Below are 15876 nucleotides of genomic sequence, written 5' to 3' on the forward strand. Positions count from 1 at the left end.
CTGTTCGTTCTATTTTAATTTATATTTCAGCCTGGCAAAATCCTCTTAAAAACTGCAGACATTTGCACAATGAGGTGAAATTACATTCATTTTTAATATTTATGCTTTGTGATGAGCTAAAGCAGTGGAAGAAAGACATTTTTTACTGCTGGATGCCAGCCAGGTTCTCTTACAAGCCTTACATTAACAATTTGTTGAAGGATTTTTATTATTCAAGAATGAGGCAAATAGTAAATAAAGATTTCTTTGTATATGCTGAAGGCCGCAATTCAGCAAGACTGTTAAGAGCAGACCTAACTTGCAGCAGGAGTAATTCAACTGAAGTTTAAAATTAGACCCGTGCTTGAGCACCTTGCTGAATGAGGACCAATATAATCGAATGGTGCCCAAGAGCATTCCACCAATCAAATGGCTCCGTTTCCTCAATTTTTCATTGCTTTATCTCAAAGAAAAGAAGCAGCCTCAATCTGAAAGCATTAGAAGTATGTTGGGAAATTATAACTCATTTTTATATGCTTAAGTTTTAAGAGGGCCATCTCTTTCCCCTGCTCTCAGTCTAATTATATTTTCTAAAAAATAAGGCAGAAGGGCAAGGAGAGGGACACTAATCTCAAATTTCTGCAGCACAGAAGGTAGTGGTATGAGTGATGTCTTCTACCATTACTCACTTCCCTGGACACATTGAACCCCACTTCACACAACAGAGGGCTTTAAATTTAGCAGGCAAAGGGATAACAAGTTCCAATGGCTAGAAGCTGAAGCTAAACAAATGCAGACTAGAAATAAGATGCACATTACAGTGAGGGTTAATAAGCACTGCAACCATTTATCTATGGATGTAATGGATTCTGTCACTTGAAAGTTCTCAAAATCAAGACTGAGTGGACTTTCTAAGAGATATAGTCTAGTTCCACCAGAAGTTATGGGCTTGATAGAAGAAGCACTTGAGGAAAATTCCTCTGCCTGTGTAATACAGGAGGTCAAACTAGTTGATCATAGTGGTCCCTTCCGGCCTTAAAACCTCTGAATCTATACTCTGAAGATATTCTGAATACTGTCTAATCCTCCACTTCTGATCTCTATCTCCGGAACAGATATAGAGATCTGGGCATCACAGCACAACAGAAAATGTTTCAGAGATCAAGTTTGGAGAATGAAATGATAATACAACAATGTTTAATTAAAAGACTTTTATTCTCCCAATTCAGAATTGGAGGAGTCTGCTCTTGGGAATGGGTATGGATATTCTGTTATTAGCCTATCAGACTTCTGTGCTATTCCTGCAAAAACTGAAATATAATTAAAAGAAATACCAAAAGAAAAAGCCACCTTTCTCTTTAGCAACCACCCCAAAGTCTTTCCATCATTACAATTGAGTAATAAGAAGGATTATAAAAAGTTTGGTTTTTAATAGACAGATGGACATGTTTCAACGGTGAATGGGTTTACTTCCAATCTTCCTGATTCATCTGGCAAAGTCCAATGATTGCATCCTTTCACTTACATCTACTTACATTTGTAAGGCTTTCTTTAATTTTTTTTTCTATTTTGCCTCTGGCATTCCACAGAAACTTTTTAGGAAAAGGTTACTTTTCTTTTCATACATATTCTGTGATGAAGAGAATGTCCTTATCTCTGTCAGTTCTCTTTGAGTATAATCATATGACTGCTCAAAGTGGGAGCAAACACACAAGCCAGTGGGAATGGGGAACATTTGGTGGCCCTGGTGATATTAGCACTGTACAGGATAGCATCAGGATAGCACTGTGATAGCAGAAACCAGCACTCCTGCTAGTGATTATAATCACTACTTTAATTACCTCACCAAGACCCAGTATTCAATGTGGGGTTTGCATGGTTTGCTGAACAGTCCCACTGAGGATTCCTGCTTTTTGGGGAATTTACTGAACTTGTTTCAGACTGCCCTGTGAAACTGGAGATCCCACTGACAACTGGGAACAGGTCTAGATTAATCCAGATGCAGGGAAGTCACCTTCAAGGAAACAGTTCTTTAATGACAGATTATCCAAACACTCATCAGCACCACAATCAACCTGGAAACAAAAACATTCCAATGAAATATAACCTAGTGGTTGCTGACCTAGTGGTTGCAATGAGCAGGGAAACATTGCCAGTATAAGAGAAAGGGGCACCATGCTGCAGTGGGCTGTGATTCTGAAGGCTAAGCAGAGCAGGCACCGGTCAGTACTAGAAAGTGAATGTTACTAGAAAAATATTAGGGCACTGCAGAAGTGGTATTTGTGATTCAATAGGGCATTTTGACCTACTGTACCAGCCTGATGTAATAGAGCATTATGACTATAGAGGTTCTGTTTTTCAGACAAGACTGAAAACTCAAGTTCTGGCCATTTTTGGTCATCCAAGACCCACTGGCACTTTTCACAAGAGGAGCATTAGCCCATATGTCCTGACTAAAATGCAATATCTGTAATTAAATTCTTCCTATATAAATTTCCCATATGGTTTCAACTGGACATGGCACCGTTCACTTCCTTGGTTAGAGTTGCTATACACTGTTACAGTCGCTAAGCTCCAACCGAGGGGTCAATATTGAGTGAAGCGATTATTCTCCCAACTTCTCAATATCTCTATACATTCTCTCAACGTATAAGAGCGTATATACTCATATACGGGAACGTATTTTGAGGGAGACAGATAAATGCACAAACTGCAAACTCGAACTAGATGGCTGATTTATGCTTCCTTAATCTTTCCCAGATACAAAAAGGGAAGCCAGAGGTTTTTCAGCATAGTTAGTAGAGAGCCAAGATTCCATTGCCACTTGCTTCACAGAAAGCAGCTAGTTTATTACAAAGGCTAAGGATTGGGGGACGAGGGGAGGGAGGTGTGATGAAGGATCAACACAGTTTGGATGCAATTCAAAAATGCTAAGAATTCTGTCAAAACCTAAAAACTGGACTTTGGTAATGAAAGAAGGATCTGGTGTCTGCAAAGCAAACCAAAGCCCAGGAGAACATCATTGCTTTTTGTGCTGAGGAGCTGCAGCTATCATGGAGTACAAGAAAGAGAAGCAGCCAATAGCAGTTTAGCAAAAAAAAATTGAAGAGGAACTGGAGGAAAGGAAATTGTCTCCGAGGCTAAGGTGAAATCCTGGACACACTGAAGCCAATGGCAAAGCTCCCATGGATTTCAAAGGAGCCAGGATTTTTCCCTTACATTCTGTCTCTGAAGTCAACAGTCTTTGAACAGACATGAGCAGTTTTTCACTACTATTTTCATTACAAGATAACAAAGTTTACACAGCAATACTCAGGGAGGGTACCTCACAGCTCTTTGCAATAACCAGGAGAGGAGCAGGAGGAAGAAACTAAACAAATGTTATCCCAAAAGTAAGAGTATTTCCAATGCGCTGCTCACCTTTTCTGACTATTTATTTCGCTCAGTCTCTATCCAGCAGCAGACCTAAAAAATAACAACACTGTACAGCCTGGCATCACTAGGGAATACTGCTCTGAGCGCTAAATGAATTTGTGTGGATTTTTTTCTAAGAGAATGTAAATAAATATTAATATTTTAAACCCAAGACCTCCCAGTAACTAGATATAAGTTATGCTAATGCCAAACAGCTTTGTCACATATGTGCATGTATATAATAATTATACCGGAACAAAATTATAGAGGAGGAATTAGATTTTATTGCTCTTATCCAAAGCTTTCCCATAATATCTCATTTCCAAAAAAACAAAAAAAGTTTTCAGAACTTATTAGAGAGGCATTGTCAAACCTTCAGGACCAGATTTATTTATCCGTGGGTAACACAAGACACCAGTTATTTTTTCAAGTAATTCCCTGCTGCAGTGATCACTTTAAAATCATGTCAAAGAAATCCTTAGTTTCATACAAATACAAACAGATTTTAAGGGATGGGCATTTGAGAGGATAAAACCTAGACTGTTCTCTTTACTTTTAACTTGGTAGCCTATGGATGCTAAGTTAAAAAACTTCTTGGTTCAAAAATCTTACCAATCAACAATTGTTGTCTATAAGTACATGTTACGGCATATGTTAATTATTTTGTGCTTCATATTTTACAAATTTATTGATGGGAATATTTGGATGGCAGCTACTGCACTGCAGCCAGAAAGTATTGGGAGAGCTTAAATCTAATATGTACAAAAAGTTTGGCAATGACATGAATCAATACAGATCTAGTTTCTTAGTAGTTAGTAATTGTGCCTCTGGTGTCATTCTATCTATGTATCTAGGCATTTATAAGGTGCCAATCAACCCGGTAGTTAAGCAGCAACATAATTATTAGAAAAGCTTGATTGTGCATGTTGAGTACACTTAGTACTGCAGAGAGGGGCCTGTTCTTGACATACTTACATGAGCAGAACTCCCACTGGGAGTTCCCAGTGGGAATTTTGTCTGAGTAAGAATAAAGGCCATAGACTTTATAACCTTGGGATGTTGTGAGAAATGGATTTTAAACCTAGCTGGTAGGATCTGTAGCTCTTAGAACAAGATTTACAAACAAATTATTTTAACTATAAGAAATGGGTCACCATAACTTTAGATTAGCCCTGCCCACCTTATCAAGAGAACCCTGCTAACGTTGCTTCCTTTACTGCTGGCAGCACTTATTGGTATGACGGAAACCTGGCTTAGTCCACACTCCCCTTTCCTACAGATGAGCTTTAATAAAACATGAGAATGCTATTGCAAAATAAGGACTCAATACTGAGTTCTCTGGCCCAAATCCATCAAAATATTGAAGCACTTCACCTAAGTACATGAGTATTTCCAGTAACTTCAGCAGGACTATTCATGCACTTAAAGTTCAACATGTCCTTAAGTGCTTTGACGGACAAAGGCCAGGGTACTCAGCAGCGTGCAGGATCAAGCCCTCAATATCCTGCTATTGGGAAGGTGACAGGTCTGAAAAGCACCTCACCACTATTGGTGTCTGCATATAAAAGTATAGAGAAAAAGAAAGCTACCAAATGTCCTGCTGACTGGGATCAAGAACAAGGCATGCCCACTTGGCAGTACCCCAGTCCTATTACTCCCTGCAGGGTTACTAGGCTATGGGCTTGGAGAATCCTTATCACTCTGGAAGGATTCCAGCAGTCATTCTGGCTTTTATCCATTGTGAAATAATGGTGAATCACATTTCTGGTTTGGGTTTTTAATGTGAAAATTCTATTTTAATGTCTAAGGAAGGATTGTTCAAAATTACCTTTGTTGCTTTGTCTGATGTATTGTATGCGTGAGCAGGAACGATAAGTATAAGCATTTGGCAGTTTTCTCAAACTAAGGTGGATGAGTTTTGTTTTTCTTAAATGCTGCTGCTAAACTAGTCTTATTACAAATCATTTTACAATACAAGGGGCAGCAGCAATTTAGGATGTAGAACCCTTCACTGAATGAATGATAAAGTTCAACTATAAACCAGTGTGAAGGCAATGCTATTTTCAACATTCAGTTATTACACAGAAGCAGCAGCCTTGTCAATAAACTGAGCCAGCTTCACATCTCTTTTGGTCAGTCCTCCACAATCATGGGAAATAAGAGTTATCTGAACCTGTAGGCAAAAAGAAAGGAAGCAGATTACAATTTACATTCCAAGCTTTCAATGAAGATTGATCAGAATTCAATTTGAAATTTTGTGTGGGGAGGGTGATCTTTAATGAACTGGTTCTAAAAAAAATCCTGCCTGCAGACTAAGAGTTAGAATCTTACTATTTTTCCGAACTGTAAGACCTCATATGAGTCAGCTGCAAGGTCAGCAGGCTCAGCAGAATCTAGAGACTAACCAAAGAGGCACTTCACAGAGTAAAAAAGTAATTTAGGCTTCATGTTCTTGGGTTCCATCCAAAAGGCGGCATCCGATTAAATTCCTCATTCTTTAATGTTAAATTCCACATATCGGTTTCATGAAGAATTCAGATCATTGACCAACTTGCAAACACCAAATTAAGTGACTGGAGCATAAAAATCAGTATCTTAAAGGTGAAGAAACTGGTGAGCTCTTTGCACATTAGTTTTGAAAGGAAAAAATAAACAGACTGGTGTACATGTCGCTATGATACAGGCTGCCTGCATGAGTTTGTTTAGACTTACCCAGATGTAAAGTCATGTGCTCCATCGTTAGCTGTTCCTGTTTAGCAGCGATTTGCAAAAAAGAAAATCTAAGCACCCTGGGAAGTCAAGACCATCTTCCAGAGTGTGATACAAGCACTTTGTCCAACATCACTTAATGGGTCTCTTGACCCATTAATGGATCTTAATGAGATCATTAGAATGTATTTAATTTTGCCTTATTGTTTAAAAAAGAATTAGACCATTTCAGTGCCAATTAATCCCTCTTTAAAAAAAATACACATGGCACTTTGTGCCAGTCAGAAAAAAACAGTGCTTTATGTGTATGCATCATCATTCTGCTTATCCCTGGTTTTGTTTTAGACAGGCATGGTATACATTTACCAGTGACTAAAGAAAAAATAGTTAATAGAACAAAATGAGAACTACTAGAAAATAAAATGATAGTAATAATTTGGCTCTTGCAACAGTGCCTTTTATCTGAGGGTCTCAATGCACCTGACTTATATTTGCTCTTATGAAACCACTATGAATTAAGTTTTATAACTGTCTTTACAGGCAGCTACACTGAGACACAGGAGTCAAGATATTCAAAATGTGAGTCTAAGTTAGCTTTCGGCACGGGAACAAATGGCTTGATCTTGCAAAATTCTGAACTCCCACTAACTTTCACAGGCATCAAAAGGAGCTGATGAGTGTTCAGTAGCTTTGAAAAAATCAGAGCATTTATTTAGATGGCCTAAACATGAATTTAGGGGCCTAACTTTAGACTTCGATTTTAGGAAATCTTGGCCAAAGAGGCTACGTGATCTGTCCAAGCCACACAGCCTGTGGTGAGAAATCTAAGAGAAGAACTATGTAGTTCTGGCTGTCTAATCAGTGGTTAGAGAATCTCTTTACTATTTAATATACAAGTTTAAAAGGTAGGAACAATTTGAGGTTTAAACACTTTCACAGTGTGTCAAATGGTAAGCACATTACCATGATGACAACAGGAAGAAAATCAGCCTAGTCCAAGATAAAACACACACACACACACACACACACACAAAAAGGACAAAATGCTAATTTATTCTGCCCATAAGGAGAACTGGATCTTCTTTGCAAATATTCTTTTAAAATCCACAAAGGAGATAGGTAAAGTCACTGCCTCTTTTGATGTATAGAAGCTTCCTCATGTGAAAAGGAGTGACAGAAATGGATGTTCTGTATGCTGATCTGGTCTAGTAAACTGTTCGTATAGGTACCTAAAAAGTTATTCAATGTATTACCTTGTTGTACACATTAAACCATTCGGGATGATGATTCATCTTTTCTGCTTGCAGAGCAACTCGTGTCATAAATCCAAAAGCCTAAGATAAAAAGAATACAGAGAAATATTACATCTGTTAGGAACGTGTGTTAAGGTTAGTGCTATGGATCTACAGGGATATATTCCAAAAGCCCAGTGATGTGTAATGACAGAGATGACCCTTGTGTACTGGGACCTAAAGATAATTTTTTGTACCCTATCCCTTTGAGTACTCTGAGTACATCACCTTTTGCAGCATTCCACCTTCCCTGGATTGCTCCCTATTCTATCTTCACCATTCCCTTACTAAAGCAGCATTCTGCAGCACATGCTCCAGGGATGAACTCCTAGAGTTCATGACTTTCTGATTAGCTGGCTTCTTCCTGCAATGGGTTACAGCCCCCTCTGCTCAGTGGGATACTGCTTCAAGTCATGGTTCCCTCTAGGCTGCTGGGAATCCCTTGTTAAAAATTTACTACCAACCTAAAGGGTTTGTGGTCATTTTCCTGTTGCTGATAGAATTCTCTCCCTCTTTGGATACTGGTCGATCATTCTGTCCAAAATGACTTGTCCAAAGATACTGATGAAGAACAATTATTTTGCCTATGGTGTGCAACAGGTATCAGATATTTTTAAATATTCACCCAAGTCAGATACCTCTATGCCCCTAGATCTTCACCCTACCTTTCCTCCACCAGCCATTTGAAATTACACAACTTAAACACTCTGCTACTATCAATATACACAGTGTATTTTTCAGGAACAGAGTTAATTTCCAGTGACTCTCTCTGAATGTAAGCATTTTTGTTTTGTTTTGGACGGGAATGGAGTGGAGGGAGGTTGGCCATGTGAGGTCTCTTCTCTTCTTTATGAGAAAATGTTTTGGTTTAAATGAGAGGATACAGACTTTCCAGTCCCCCACTCTCTTCTCTGCACACTCCCCTGCAATACAGGATTTAATCACAGGTTCAAAGAGTAAAAGTTGTGGGAGACCCTTGCCAAAAATATTTGCAGAAAATCTCTGCATTATATATAAAAAAAAAAAAAAAAAATCTCGATGCACATCAAGGACTCACTCTATGATAGGACCCACGTAGATAGGCCCCTATGTCTGCCCAGATCTCAGCACAGATGTAGGAGTCCATCCATGGGGATCAGGGCCTAAATTAAAACTGCAAAGCAAAAAGCCCCTATCCACGTATGTAGTCTGGTTCATATTAAAATACTTGCCATAAGTTAGTATCCTGACATAGACCTACCTGTTTAGGTCATTTTTAGCACTAATTTATAGACTAGCCTGTATATGGTCCATCAAGCAATGGCCATTTCAAACAAACATATGGTCAATAAATAACATAATGGTTGATAATAGTTTCAGTCTTTTTTTCTCTCACAAATTACAAACCTTTTAAGAAAAAGAATCAGTGCCTGGATGAAGTATGACTTTGTAAGTCACTTTGCCAGTCAGATGAATGCAAACGTTACAATCAGAGCAAATTATTCCAATGAGGTTTGTCATTTGGAAACCACCAAACTGTCAGCAATTAAAAAGCTTTTTTCTTTGACCCAAGAACATTCAAAAAAATTGGGAACACTAACTTCCCTTGAAGCTCTAGTTTGGTTTAATTTTACTTGGAGTGAACAATTACGTTTCAAAAATTTCAAGCATCGCAACAAGATGCTTCAAAGCATAAAGCAGTAAACTCAGCACTAGACATCAGGGATAAATTGGAATACACAGCTTCATTAAAAATTCTAAGATTTACATTTTATTTTTTAAAATACCCATTGTCTTAGCATCTTTATTTACAAGACCATACCAAATTATATATAGAATTGCCCCCAAAGGGTAGTTTAAAAGCCACTGCTGCAGTCAGAAAGGCATCTGAAACTACATTGCCTTTATATCATCAGGCAGCGCAGGGAAAACTGGAGGAAATTCATGAAAAATCTGACCAAATCCATTTATGCACTACCAGTATCTATATCTATGTACGGATACACACACACAGGTGGGTGTGTGCACACGTGTACATACATATAATTTTTCCATGGATATTTTTATTTTATTGCATAACCATCACTGCTCACTCTAGGTTCAAATGGAAAAAACATTAAAGAACTAATTCATCGGTGACCAAATATCATGACCATTAAACTTTACCAGACCATTCCCTGTGCCCTGCCCCCCACCATCACTGACTTGACCAGAAATCACTAGTTAGCAGACCTTGATGTCCCCAACCACCACCACCGCTAAAAATGGAAAGTCATCTTAAAGTTGCACTTTATCCTGAAGGTAGCCAAACTCAGGTTTTCATCAACTACAAGAGGGAATGAATTCCTAAGCACTGGGCCCTCCATGGAGAATGTCCTGTTGTCCTTTCCTATGAGCTCAATCCTGGGAACAGGTAGTAAGAGCGTTCTAGTAGGACATAACTATCACAGCAGAGGGTTTTGGATGTTTCAGAGCTAAAAGGATCCCATAACCATGATTTTATACATATGTCGTGTGTGTGCAATTATATATACTTAGGAGTATGTACATACATACACATATAACCCTGCTTTACCCAAAGCAATCTTCTCTGCTTCATGTTACTAAAATAAACTACTTCTTCTATTTTGATTATAGTCTATTTTAATTATGCACAAAAGAGCACATATCTCCCACTAAGAAAATGAGCAGCAGCTCTGCTGAGTAATTTCACCAGTGCAATCTCCATTAAGCCCCTAAATACATCCTTTTCTAATTACATAAATTAGAACTCTATTGTTTATGGATCACCTTTATGTTTGTAGGCCCATAACCTTCCTTTTACAAAATACAATTGGCTCTGGAGGAAAAGATATTTAGGTTTGATTAGATATGAAAACACTATTACACAATCAGTTTGGACATTTCTTCACGTCTTGAAACATGATCGGTAATTTGGTCTAATTGGTGATCAAGGAAACTATCTTGTGATCAATTAAAGTAATTACCTTATTCCGGCAACATAACCAACCTTATTTTGAGCTGGAGTCTGTACTTCTTCAACTTTAATTAAAAATAATGAAAATTATTAAGCAGTCTGCAGTGCAAGATCATTGTCAAGCATGAGTCACATGACAGTATTGTCACTTGGCATTGGTGGGTACACTTTACCAGACAACCAAAACATTTCTTGTTGCTAGGTGGATAACTGTTTTATTTATACTGACAAGTCCCTACATGGCCTTGACCTTAGCAGATTGTTTGTGGCAGTTATAACCACTGATGACATCATTTTAAGATCTTAATTTGAAAATAAATATATATATATCATCCGCAACACAGAACCTCAGCAGCATCTTCTAAAATCTATGCATCAAGTTTTAAAAGCAGCAATTTCCAGTGAAGGAAATACCATACCAGATGAGATCAACAGTCTTTCTATGCCTTGGTTCTCCATCCATAAGATGGAGATAAAATAGTACTTCCCTACCTCACAAGGGGTGTTTTGAAGATAAATACATTAAAAATTGCAAGGTACTCTGGTACTACAGTAATAGGAGCCACAGGAATACCTTATATAGATTTTTACTGTGTAATTTTAGTTTATATTTAGATAATTTTTTACTAAAATAAAGTTTAGAAATATAGATTTCTACATATTTCTTAACCTGTGAAAATTTTTTCCCAGGGAAATATTGGAAGCAACGCTTTGAGTGGAAACAACACTAGAAATTTTACTGAATGGAACAGTCCTCCTCTGGCAAGGAGATGGACTGAATGATCCAACAGGTCTTTTCCATTTCTATCCTCTACGAGTCATGAAAGGAATAACTAAAAAACTACTGATGTTGCAACAGTAACTCAGCTGCAATTTCTAAGACAGATTCATTTTCTAGATGCTCCCAGCTTTGACAAGCCTGTTTTGGGAAAATATTTCCTTACTAAATCACTCCTGAAAGAAGAAATCATATTGAGAAAGTGTTTTAAGCAAGCTCAGCTGGTACTTGCTCAAGCTGTGCCCTGGGACGGCCCAACTGTACTTTTAAAATGACAGAACATGCTATCACAAAATATGGCTTAATGCAACTTGCTTTTCCTGAGAAAGGTAAAAACTCTGCTATATGCTTTGCTATCAGGAGTGAATGGAAAGATGAAATTCCATCTACCTCTTTGCACTATAGAGTATTTAACAGCTTTGGGAGGCTTGCAGAGTCCCTCTGCTATTCTTCTTCTTTTCACATGTTTTAAGTAAGGACTCAATTAATCTTAACACTTTTTAAACATACAGCTTTTACACAATGCTTGCCAACATTATCCTGATGATTAATACATCAAAGCCATGCGGGCTGATGTGTTGTGCTAATATATCACCGCCTGGTGAGTTCCCAGTGACAGAGTACCATAATGTATCACCGGAACACAGCATTCAGACAATTCTTTACTCAAAAGATGGAGCTCCTCAAGAAAAATAGCTCTGAGATCTAGCAATTTAACAAGCATTTTATTTATTTGTTTTTAAATGCAAAGGTTATGAACTGAAGGGTCCCTGGACCTCCTAAATCTTTCACCCAAGGGAAACATATGCTAATCACAAATACATTAAGGTTTTTATTTCCAATCTGTCATTATAATGCTGGGGGCAGTATTAACCTTGACCCTATGTGGTGTAAGGGCTACCTGTCTTTGCAGCATTACTATTTAATAACAAAAACATTTTGTATCCTTTATTAATGGAATACACGTACGTAATGGATAATAAGTCATAATACTGCATTTATACTTTAGAATATACAGTGCTTAGCATGTTTGCTTTCACTTCATACCATTACATATTATCACTGAATACTCTATTTTGCATTTGTCCTCTTTGTTCTTCATGCAGTTTAACTTCCTGTGTTACATAACAATACAGACAATTACACATCATTAGGCCTCAGCTCCAAATTGTAAAACTTCCATGCATGCAACCTACTTCACTAATTCCTGTAACTAGCTTTCATTTATGGGTCAGCAGGCAGAGAAAAGAAGTTGCTTAATGTTGAGCTAAATTAAAGGTATGCTGTACAATACCTTTGTTTATAGTCAGTCACTTGGTTTTGTTTTAGTTAGTTTCATTACATTTTCTGTTGTGCTCCAAGTGAAATCTGAGTTTTAAAAAATTCTACTGACTACATTTAGGGAAGATTTTTCCTTGTTACAACAGAGACATCTTGTTACATGGTTATAGTATTTTTAAAAAAAGTTAATTCAGTTTTTAAAAACCTAAAAATTCAACCAATGTTAAAAAAGGGAAAGAAGAGACATTTGGTGAGGTGTTTGTTATCAAATCTTTATCTATTTATCCATCTTAAGATTATTGTGTCCATCACCATAATATCTAGGTAAATTAGAGCACGAGGCACTAAGCAGCTATCTTCATGGAACTGCCTTTCCTTGTCTCTGTATGGGTTTTATATTAATCATCATACAAAAAATGTTTTTTAATACCATTGCAAGAATGGTGGGAAAGCTCTCTCAGAAAAGGAGGTAGCTAAAGCATGCCCTAAATATAATCACACTCTGGCATAGTCTGACTCCTTCTGGGAACAAGTTCCACAACTGAACTTCCTTGACCAAGAGAACTTCATCTCCATCTCTCAAACACCTTCTCCTGCACTATGTGGGCTGCAATGCTCCAGAAAAGTGCAACTGCCTTGAGGCATCCTCGATAGAGAAGCAGTTGCTGATATCCTGACCTATTTGACAATCAGGACTGTCTTTGAACTGGCAACAGAAACAGACTGGAGCCAGTGGAAGGACCATAGTGCAGGGGTGAGGGATGCACAGCAACTAGCCCATCCTGGAGGCAAGCTACCACGTTCAACACAAGCTGGAGCCTCTGCATTGCTTTCAGGTTCAGGCCCAGGGAGTTATACTAATACATACCGGAGGTGCCTAATGCATAGACCACTGGGCCAGAACATCGGCTCTTCCTAGCAAACAAGGTGAATTTATGTTTTTCTACTGCCAACACTACCTGATCATTTAGGTTTAGTGAAAGCCATATATTGAGCACCCTAAATTCTTCTCGTCTCACAGGTGCTGCTCAGCACTTTAGAGGATTGTGCCCTTAACTATGAAAAATACTAATGGAGGGAAACAGTAGGGGTACAGTGCTAATGACATGTAGGCATGCATGGACATGGAATTTTTATTGGAACACCTAAAGAAATATGGACTTTGTAAGAAATATCAACACAATATTAACTTCAATTACAGGTCTATACTCTTCCTAATTTAGAATATCATATTAGAAATCAAATGAGGACTGCCTGCTGAAGTTTTCCATCATTGACCATCACACCCCATTTATACAAAACTGAAGCCTGTTTGCTTTGCTCCCTAAAATAAAATTATATATCAATATTAGAGCTGTAAATTCTATACTCAAGTTATATGTTAAAGCTTTCAAAATATCTGAAAAACTTTACACTTTTTTCCACAAAGGAGGCTGTCTCTGGCTTGCAACACTTGTTTACAATTATGTCGGTGGAGAAACTAGCTAGCCAGCTCTATATCAAACATTTTGACAGCAAAAGCACAAACACTGATCTATTCTAAGTAGTTTGCCACTCTGTGTAATCTTGGAAAAGGCATTCTTGCCTTTGATTCTACAAATGTTTATACTTCATACATCATGCAAATAGTGTTTTATATATTAAGAAATAATGTGAGCAAATCTGAAGTTAAATTAAATTCTTCAACAATAACCCTGCCAAAGCACTGAGATTTTCCTATAAAAAAATTATTCCAATTTGTTGATCTTACATTGGATGAAACATACTGTAACAATCTTCATAATTTATATCCTGTTGGGACACTATGATTTAAAGTAACATAATACAGACCAGCATCACTGCTAATCTAAACCACCTGACCAGATAAACAACAGTTTCCCCTTCTCTCTTCACTGAGGGCATTTCTGTTTATTGTCATATGATTTACTCATTTTAAAAACATGAAGAAAAAATGCGTGAAACAGAACTGCAGCTAGGAGGCATGGCCTTTCTTACACTGGGAACTTTTCACACACAGGTACCAGTATAATGTCAAGAACTGTAGGAGACCGAAGGCAATTCCAAGAATTCTGTTCTCAGGGAAAAAAAAAAAAGAAAGAAAAAAAAATCACCGCGAAGAAAAGATTAGGTTCATTCTGTACAATGTGGTCCAGGTGCAGTGTTAGAAGCTACATATTTTTGATGTTAGGAAAGATACAATTCTACAAAATAAATCGGAGTCAAAGATATTATGTTCCAAGTTCAGCAGTGCTTTAAACTGTGGTATACGTTTGTCAGAAAACAGGTGCAACTGTAATTTGCCTCTATTTGGCATTCAGTTGGTGTGCAAATGGGTACCATTTTTTGCCAAGGAGGCAAAGGGGATTGTCGAAGAAAAAGCATTAAAAGAAGGGTGCAGATAAAATAGACTCTCTCCCTTAAGCCCCTCTCTTAGTTGTTTTGCTTCTTACACTCCTTTCCTGCTATTTCCTCGGGGTGTATGTTACACTCATTTTTGCACACTCCCTGAAATTCAAATATGTGCAATTTGCACTACTTATTGCAAGCCACACATTCGGCTTTTCTGAACAACTTACCCTCCGATTTGCATCACTGCTGAATTTGGCCCTATGAATAAATATTTTTTTCTTGTAACTGATGTTACAGATAGTCTCTTAAAGGGAAGCAGGGTATCAGGTCTATCACCCTTTTTCTCACCCTTAGCCTCCCAAAACCACCACAATGTTATTTGGAGATCATCTTTCCCTCTTCCCATTTTACACTGCAAAGGTGACAGAAGGCAACTGGAAATCATGTGCAGGCACTATTCACTGTGATTCAATTAAAAGATTTTACAACCAAATTTTTATAAACGACTGAAGACAAACAATCGGCATCAAAAACTACTTTCTGCTGTTGCTGAGAAATTTCAAAGCTTTTCATGCTCCATTGGAAAGTGCTCTGCTTCACAAGCCATGTTGGCCTGACAACTAAGTGGTCTGATACACTTTGTAATAAAGCTTTGTAATAAAGCGTATCAGTTTGCTTACGCAGGCAAATATATAACTATCTTTGCCCATAAAGACTAGTGCAAAGTAAGTACGATTCCTAAACTGAGAAGACTGGAGTTACAAAATCACAGCTTGACATGGAGCGATTAACTCGCACTAGCTTGCAGCAATGAAAATCTCCTTTATTGTGCCATCTACTTTGAAGTCTGTTGTAACAATCTCATACTAATTAATACGATTCTTTCTGAATAGGCAAATGTAATGGCAAACCTTACAATCTCACCCTTGCTGGTTTTTACTCGTGACCCGAGACAAAATTCCTGAAAATTAATTTCAGCTTTGTACCACAAATCTGGTGTCTAGGTAATACTGTATATTGCATTTCACTGTGCACTTTGCACTGTGTCCAAAGGAGGGAAAGGCAAATGAAGGAAAGAATTGTGACTTAATAATACTTTACTGACTTATTGTTAATTA

General features: G+C 37.7%; 1 protein-coding gene across 5 annotated transcripts in view; it reads right to left on the reverse strand.

The window, feature by feature from the left end:
• Positions 1-3654: 3654 nt before the first annotated feature.
• Positions 3655-15876, reverse strand: part of PCBD2 (pterin-4 alpha-carbinolamine dehydratase 2) — a 34806-nt gene continuing 22584 nt past the window's right edge. For 4 of the 5 annotated variants that reach the window (XM_073355524.1, XM_073355528.1, XM_073355527.1 and 1 more), the window contains 2 exons: positions 7356-7436; positions 3655-5566 (listed from right to left, as the gene is read on the reverse strand). In XM_073355524.1, the coding sequence (XP_073211625.1) occupies positions 5471-5566; positions 7356-7436 (177 nt within the window). In that variant the 3' untranslated portion in view covers positions 3655-5470. Of the gene's footprint in view, positions 5567-7355; positions 7437-7858; positions 10326-15876 lie in introns of those variants that run through there. The other variant, XM_073355525.2, reaches the window with a different exon arrangement.

This window comes from Lepidochelys kempii, chromosome 8 (genome assembly GCF_965140285.1).
Source record: "Lepidochelys kempii isolate rLepKem1 chromosome 8, rLepKem1.hap1, whole genome shotgun sequence".
Classification (NCBI taxonomy): Eukaryota; Metazoa; Chordata; order Testudines; family Cheloniidae; genus Lepidochelys; species Lepidochelys kempii.